The sequence below is a fragment of the Oncorhynchus kisutch genome, linkage group LG1 (genome assembly GCF_002021735.2).
Source record: "Oncorhynchus kisutch isolate 150728-3 linkage group LG1, Okis_V2, whole genome shotgun sequence".
Classification (NCBI taxonomy): domain Eukaryota; kingdom Metazoa; phylum Chordata; class Actinopteri; order Salmoniformes; family Salmonidae; genus Oncorhynchus; species Oncorhynchus kisutch.
In genome coordinates, this window is record NC_034174.2 from 48,743,619 (window position 1) to 48,752,261 (window position 8,643).

Here is an 8,643-nt window from a genome sequence, read left to right on the forward strand (position 1 = left end):
AATGTTGGGGAACGATAAAAAACGAATTCCATTATTCTCGTTAGTTAAATCAACTATTTGCATGACCTATATCATATTAACCGGGCCAATGGTTTGCAAATGATTTTATTAGTTGGCTTTCTGTTTAATGGAATGAGAGAAATAACGGGCGATCATTCAATTTCACACCAATACCTCGGGTAATTGAGTTATAGAGATGTCGTTGATTGAAGGATGGAAGGTTGTAAATCCAAAGAGCTACGCAATTGTATCTAACACGTACAGAAGATAGGGAGCCAGACAATAAGGGCAAGGGCGTCAGATTCGGCAGTTCACATCATGAAATTATTTGTCTTTTCATGTCATCCAGAGGTCATGTGCTTGTAGGCACATATATGGTCAACTGTAAGGTGAGTGTGTGTGTGTGTGAGAGAGCGAGAGAGAGAGAGAGAGAGAGAGAGAGAGAGAGAGAGAGATATTGCATGTGAAGATATATTAGGTTATATTAACATGTCATATACGGACATTTGAATTAATGCCGGCTCAGACAAGCTAAATATGAGGGCCAGACAGAATGCCATATGAAGTGATCATCATTGTTGACTATCCTTATCAATAAAATTATTTATATGCTTTGAAAAAAGTATATTTCCATTTCCTTTTATTACCAATCAAGTGTAATGAATATAGTCCTAATAACGTCATCATAACATAGAAAATAGCAATAATAAATCATAGTTATTCCTAGTAATTCATTAGGCTACTTATTTTCTGAGAGCATTTTGCTATAACATAATGCTTCAATTCCCAAATAACGAAAAGTATCCTCTGCCCTTTCATTAATCCGACACAAACATGTTTTATTGGCATAACAGGAACATACAGGAAGGTGTCTCGGTTGGGCTATATATATCGCTATATATACCGCTATGTTTTGCAAACTTTCATTAACTATTCTTAGATGGACGCAAATGTTGCTTAAGGTGTAGAACATTCTCGTTAACACAAAGTCGCGTTTTTTAACAGTATAACTTGTATTTTCAGTAAGGGTAATAAATGACTATTAGGCCTACCATTTTCTCAGCATGGCATGTCCATTGCAAGACAGGCTACCAAAACAGTCTTGCGGTACTTCGCCTGGATTCGCTTGACGGATGTCAGACTCCCTTGCAAATTATGAGAGTTTCCGAGCATTCGAGGAGACGATGTCACGCAAATATTTCCTTGAATGACACTGGCCTGCGAACAATATTGTCCCCCGCTGCGCAGGCGACAAGCGAACTGAAAACCCCTTTCTTTACCACGAGAGACTTTTGCAGTCACCGTAGGGACACTCTCATCCCTGTCACCCGTGAAAGGTGAGGAGATGAATGGTGAATGCGTTCACAATCTCGGTTTGTACTTGGCGAATTTGTTCAACTTTGAGACTTGAATATGCGGAGTATAGCCACATTTTCTATGCATGAGATGATAAAGCTCCTTTCACCTGTAGTTTTTTTCATCACAGTATTCATTATTGCGCGCTGGTTTCCTTTTGGGATGTACTCATCGTTCAGTTTTGAAGAATTGTTAGCAGATGTTTTTAAAGCAAGGAACCGTATAACATATGATAGGCTGCGTGCCTGGGTGAAATCGGAAGCAACATTTTGAAATGTGAAAATCAATATAAAATTACATTGTCACAAAAGTGATGAATAACTTAGGGCCCTATATTCTCACAATGTTTTGCTGGAAGTTTTATTTTTATTTTTACGAATAGCCTATATAAATAGCTTATACTCAAGAGCATTCTAACGCACTACACTAAATACACCCATGCAGCATATAGCCTACACTTAGGCTACTTGTCAGTGCTTTTTAAATTAAATATGCTTTATTTATGCTTATTTTCAAGAAGGCCTAGTGTGCTTGGATTTGAGAAAGGCAATATCAGTCAAACTTACCGTGATTATATTATCATTATAGAGTGATGGAAATGCCGACACACACGCACGCACACACGGTCGAGCGTAAATTACCCATACATCGATGTAAAGTCCTAAATATCCTGATTGAGGACATATTGCGCTATTGGTTTGATAGGCCGTAGATGTCTATGTAGGATACCATGTGTCTGTCGCAAAAATTTGAAAATTCCCTCTTCCTGTCCTCAACTTCAAATCTATCTTCATGACTTCATTGGTTTGTTGTGTCAGTAAGAAAGTCGACTTTGAACATACACCTGCCAACTGCGCCAATAGATTTCAGGCGAGCCTGCATGCTTTGGAGACTGCATGTCATGTTGAGGCTTAAATGACCATAAGGCATTGTTACTTACTGGCAGCAAAGTGCCTCGTTACGCCTGATTGAGCTAATTGCTTTGAAATATGATACATTATCTATAATTATGGAGATCTTGGAGGAGACTGTCGGTAGTCCCTTTAATCTTTCTGAAGTGCATCATAATGTCGAGATCAAATTAATTTAGGCCACTCAAAATTGGACATTCCATTCTGGGATAAGCGCTAGGATTTCTTAAAGAGACAGGTTCAGGGAATGTGTCATGACAAAAGTTCACTAGAGTTCGAAACAACCCATTTGTGGTTTAATGATTGGTCCATAAGGCGTCAAATATACGTGCGCTCATTGACTATTTTATCAAAATGCATAGAAAAATAACCTCATAGTATTTGGATATCCTGCCACTGTCATATACTTCAACATCCACAAAAGGGTCAGCTAAACTGAAACGAAGCTATAATATTCACATCACATGCAACGTGATGTTTTGGTTTTAAAACCTGAGAATAAGATCAGTCAGCTCGTCATATAAGCAATGTGGCCAGACGAAAGTCATTTACTTTCACCAAGTGCAAATATTTTGCCTGAAATGCCTTTTGACATCAGCAGTGCCTTTTATGTCTTTTAAGTCAAAACTGACAGACTTTGCATGAAAAGGGTTAAGACAACTTTCAGAGGCGACCACAATGGCCCTTTGTCTCGCCTCCCTGCCTCTTGACTCCGAATCAAAGGTAGTTTATAAAGTTAAACAAAGCTCCGATGAGGCTTACAGTTGTTTTGTATCTCAGCTCAGCCCTCATTTGTTGCCTCGGGATTTAAATAAAATTTGATGGTAATCGTCTTTTCCATGGCACATAATTATTTTTGAAAGGGCAGTGTCTGGGATTCTAATTTTCCTCCAGCACTATCCCTCTGTTCACAACGCAAATAAACTGAAGTAAACAAAGACTGTCTTTACCCAGGGCTCTGGCGCTCTTCGAGGGGAAATTTCACATACTACATAAAGTCCCTCCTTTCTCATTTTCTGTGTCCTCTCTACAGCCAGACCGGGTGAAATATGCAGTCGCTTGACTAGACGTGGTACTGTATAGGCTATCATCTGTGACTATTTGTGTTTACGAGCGAGGAGTACGTTTTCGAGGATGGGGAAGTGAGCGGGAGCAACTTTCAACAGACCTGCAACACAAGAGGTCCCAGTGACTTCAAAGAAAGAGAGAGCGCGGTGCATGCAGTGTCACTCAATCTAGGTTATGGGCTTTAAGTGTTTTCTAAATATGCATAGTTACAAATGTATTTCCCCTGAGAACCGGATGTAGAATGAAGGAAACGCTAAATTACCAATTTGTGTCAAATTGTTTCAGGTATAACCAATGATTAGCCAATTTATCCCAAAACAAAAGTGGAATTTACAGTTAATGATGGATATTACAGGTAGGGTAGGCCTGTATAATACACCTAACAACAGTGGAAATAATGGATAGGCCACCTCAAACTCCTAAATCACTCCTAAATCATGTCACTTTGAATGGTGTAATTACACAACAGCAAGAATTTACGCTCAAGAGTTGAGACAGCTTCAGAGCTAAATCACCACGTTCCCCTACTAAACGCAGTAGGGATGCCTATAGCCTACGTTACTTCCGAGGACTCTCTGAAAATAACTAGTAGGAAGCATTTACCTTTTCTTCTGAGTAGCTTACTATTACACCAGCTAGTATCCCATTTAAATAGTTGGAAATGGCGTGCGATCGGCTGAGAAAGCTAATTTTTCATGCTGAATAGTGTCCCAAGGCTAGGGCGGGCAAGGAAGAGGCGGGTTGCGCTCTTGATGCGGGTTAAAGATTTTCAATAGTCTCCCTAAAGTCGAGCGCTTTGATCATGCCGCTGCTGGCGCCTAAAAACAACATAACTTGTCTGACTATTAGAGGGACTGACACATCTTGACAGATTGTTTATACTTAGCAATTAGCGACGCAGACGCTTTCCAGAGAGCTAAACAGACCGCATGAAATAAGAATAGTAACTCTTTTTTCGTGATTTTCGTACACATTTGAGATTGCATTAACCGCTTCATTTTAGTGAAGAGAAAATTAAAATAAAATATAGCTTACTATATAGAGTTATAGGCTTAGTTAGTTATAATTGAATGACTATGTCGTTAATAAATCAATTTGAGATAAATAATGGAGATCAAACATAAAAGTAACTGAGGAAACGTTGGCCCTATCTCGCTATATAAAAAAAGCTGATACAGCTAATGTATATCCTATTAGAATATAGATGTTCAAGTATTCCCAAAGTAGACAGGTGGACAAAATCAATGACAGTCGTAGGTTAAATCGAACATAGGCTCAACGGTTGCCTCCATGACTCCAAATAATTGTAGACTTTAATGGATGTAGTCAAAGGGAAAGATCCCAGTGATCCCTCCCCCAAGCCCGATAATTACCCCTAAATGATTGCGAAGGCCTGTGTGTTTCAATATGATTAGAGCCCTGCAGCCATCAATAAAAATAGCTCTGCAAGAGGCCGATCACATAAACGAAGGCAGTAAACGTTAGGCAACATTCGAGAGTTTCTACCTTATCTGTTGAACGTAATAGCAAAATAAAGTCGTAAGACATATGATAAAGTAGTATAATAGTATAAATACCTATAGTAGCCTATATAATGCTTTGATAATCATTTCAATTTAACATGTCACTTATCACGTCCTCTGATAAACCAATTTTTGTGACAGCCCAAGCAGCAATTACACAGTTACTGATATACTACTGCATGAGTGCCACCACCACAGTAATAATAACAATAACACCGAATAAGATTGTTAATAATAATATTCATATTTTCTATATAAATGATTCTATTGAAAGTAAACAACATGTTTTAATTCCTGTTGCTAATTGAATGTCTACCATGCCCAATGAAGTATTTGCACAATGTTTGTTAATTTCAAGTTGTAAAATGTAGCCTAACATTGTTTACTTCCCCCTGCCAGTCAAATAGCCAAGCTTCTCATCACATCAGTTGTGGCTGAGATTCCTGCTCAACTGGAATCTCTATGTCCCACCCACCTCACTTCTGATTGGATGGTGGTGTCCCCACGCCTGCCTTATAGCACTGCTCACCAGTGTGTTCAGATAAACATGAGGATGCCATCAGCATAGGAGCACATGAGAAATTTCTGTCACTCTACTTTTCGATACTTCGAGTGTTTACCTCCAAGTGAAGGCCAAACCTGTATGGCCCCAACTATTACCATGTCAGCTTTATCCATTGGCTTGAAAACTGAAGACATTCATTCGCGTTCGGTTCTCGTTGGAAAAGGCGAGATGCAGACCAATTTGATCGTGATGGCCGAGGAGACAGCGATCAAGCCCAAAGTTGCGATTCTTCCCTTCAGCGTCGAGGCTCTGATGGCTGATAGGAAACCGAACAGAGACTTGACATCTCCAGAAAGGTCATCCATTGCGGGGACGTCCCAGGCGCTAGGCTCACGGATGGGCTCGCTTTCGAGCCTGGATAACTCGGTCCCCTCCTTGGCCATTGGGTCGCCGTTCTCGGTAGGCGACATTATGAACATGCAAGAGGACGCAATGGTTAAACCCGAGAGTCCAGAAAGTCAAGACCGAAATTCTTGGATACAGAGCCCTCGCTTTTCACCTACTCCACGTAAGTTTTTTTTAAATGTATATTTATCCTTCCATAATGCGTGAGTAAATTGGGTGAGAAGTGTTGTATGATTTAAAGCAGCTTACTGATTGTGGGAATTTTAGTTTGCCATATATATTTGCAGTTTAAGCACCTAGTTGGGTATTTTATCACATAGTATTTTCTAACGTCTCTGTTTTTACGAATTCATAGGCCTAGCCTATATTGAAATTATACTGCAGTTCCATTAAGTGTTTTGTATATAAACTATTTTAAAGTTTATGGGATTATTATGAATTCTACACATCAAAACAACTTTAACTCATCCATGTCTGTCGCTCTGAAAGTATGATTTTTAACGATGTTTTCTATCGTGGTTATTGCAGGAAGACTAAGTCCCCCCGCCTGTCCACTGAGAAAGCACAAGACCAATAGAAAGCCCCGGACCCCTTTCACCACGTCCCAGCTCCTGGCTCTGGAGAGGAAGTTTCGCCAGAAGCAGTACCTCTCCATCGCCGAGCGCGCAGAGTTCTCCAGCTCGCTCAACCTGACTGAGACCCAGGTGAAAATATGGTTTCAGAACAGACGAGCCAAAGCCAAGAGGCTCCAGGAGGCAGAACTGGAAAAACTAAAAATGGCAGCCAAGCCAATGCTGCCTCCGGCGTTCGGAATTTCCTTTCCGCTCGGTGCGCATGTCCCCTCGTCGTATGGAGGGTCGCACCACTTCCAGAGGCACTCCCTGCCGATGTCTCCCATGGGACTGTACGCTGCTCATGTCGGATACAGCATGTATCACCTCGCCTGACGTGAAGGAAGGACATATTCTGTGCCATGTTGACTATGAAGTGCTTCAACATAAACCCACATCGCCAAAAGACTACCTGGTGTTGAATATCACGACTGGATAGTCATAAGTAAGGACTGCCTTGTAAAAGTGCAGTCTTCCTCGGTATGTCAAGTATAGTCATCTACTTTGCCATTAGTTTGATGCCATGGTTGATTATTGGGTCACTAAAGCTTAGCTAAGCTCTACCCGAGTCCACTACAAACTTAAACCATGCGAAAGTTTTACTCATTGACCCACATAAGACCCAAAAGGTAGGTTGGGCTCTCATCACTTCTGTGAACTGCTGTCACTGCAGACTACGGATAACTAAGATGGTATATTTTTCACTTGCATTCATGTCAATGCGTAAAATAGTGGGTTACTTAATCCAATGTCAATTAATGCTCTTTGTTAAATTTGGAGAACCACAGCATTTTTTAAATATTATAACAACACTGTCTGTTGTTTGAATGATTCCCTTCGGAAGGGATTTGTGTACTGTAAACTACTGTATATTTGAAAAATACCCTCATTTATATTGAATATATTTGTGACATAAATTAACAATAAATGGTTTATTCTTTTTCATTAAGCAGTTGCTCATGTTGATTGGCAGTACACATGACTAGATTCAGTGCTTGGCTTGGGATGAGAGGTGCAGGAGCTTTCAAATCGGTCCATTAGACTATGTTCACAGTAATCCCCAAATGACATTATTGCTACAGAGACCTCTGATTGTTCACCGTTAAGTGTTCATACACATTTTGACAGATGCAATTTCATGACTTTTCCATGACTTCCCATGACTTTGAACCACATTTCCATCGGTGGCGTCTCTATGTAGCCAGTCTAGATTAGCCTGTATATAGACGTAATTTAAATTCAAACGTGCCAGCAGTTATTGAGTAGAGCCTATAAATTACATATTAGCTAAATGCAGGGATGACTTCACTGCTTTTAAAATTTGAATTTGCTGTTGACATTATGTTTTGTTACACTTTGTTGATTTTAGGCCAACTTCAGTATCCATAATGATGTAATGTCAGCGTCAGAAAATATCGAGTTCAATGTTCAATGAGTGTAGACTACTTGAATAATGGTTGGCTACTTGAATAACATTTCTAATGGGAAAATGACTAATATGCTGGGAAAATGTGGGAATAGTAGTCTATATTTCAGACCAATCTACTCTAAAATGTATTTCATTTTTCTATACATTAATTCAATCAACAAAACGTAGACAAAATATGTTTCTTCAAAAATTGTGCGACTTCATTCGAAACTATTGTTTAATATACATAAAAACAATTTAAGCAGGACTTTAGCCTGATATTTCCGGTTGGACTATCACTGTGGAAAAGTAGCCTAATTAAAAATAAGCCTTTTGTACTTTTAAAAGGCAGAAACCTTGGAAATAAACGCACACAGAGGCTTCGACAGAATACGCAAATTGCACGCATGTTTTGTCTGTGTGACCATAAGGGAAGCCAGTTTAAAATATCTTTCACCCACGTTTTTTGTTGTTGTCTGTGTAACCATAGGGGTAGCCAGTTTCAAATATATTTCACCCACATTTTTGTAGGCCTAATTGTGAAAGAGCAGCCGTTTCTTGAACATTGCAGTCAGTGTAAGTGTAACAGCTATGAATTAGACCTGTCAAATGTCATTTCGCTGAGCAAAACGCGGAATATATTTCTACAGCTGTTGCCCATTGCTTTCAAATAACTCACCCAGATTTTGTTGGCGCCAGGAGAGCTCAGTGAGGACCAACATCTACAACCACCAGTTGTGCAGACTTCAAAACACTCCGGCAAATTTGAGATTGAGTCTATAGGGCTCAATTGCCTGTCGGCCTAAACGATTCGGTGGAATGTCATTACCGACTATAATTGGACAGGTGACACCTA

At 39.8% G+C, this 8,643-nt stretch overlaps 1 protein-coding gene across 1 annotated transcript; it reads left to right on the plus strand.

Annotated features, from left to right (window-relative positions):
- The first annotated feature begins 5,397 nt into the window (after positions 1 to 5,397).
- LOC109898849 (homeobox protein XHOX-7.1) lies at positions 5,398 to 7,328 on the plus strand. Its single transcript, XM_020493939.2, has 2 exons — positions 5,398 to 5,931; positions 6,297 to 7,328. The coding sequence occupies exons 1-2, from the start codon at positions 5,433 to 5,435 to the stop codon at positions 6,713 to 6,715; spliced, it is 918 nt and encodes a 305-aa protein (XP_020349528.1). The 5' UTR covers positions 5,398 to 5,432; the 3' UTR covers positions 6,716 to 7,328.
- Positions 7,329 to 8,643: the final 1,315 nt, after the last annotated feature.

What these genes read in the sequence shown, in the direction of transcription:
- LOC109898849 (XM_020493939.2), top strand. Translation starts at nt 5,433, where the DNA reads ATGAGAAATTTCTGTCACTCTACTTTTCGATACTTCGAGTGTTTACCT. An exon ending in TCGCTTTTCACCTACTCCAC is followed by an intron (nt 5,932 to 6,296) that starts GTAAGTTTTTTT and finishes TGGTTATTGCAG; the next exon opens with GAAGACTAAGTCCCCCCGCC.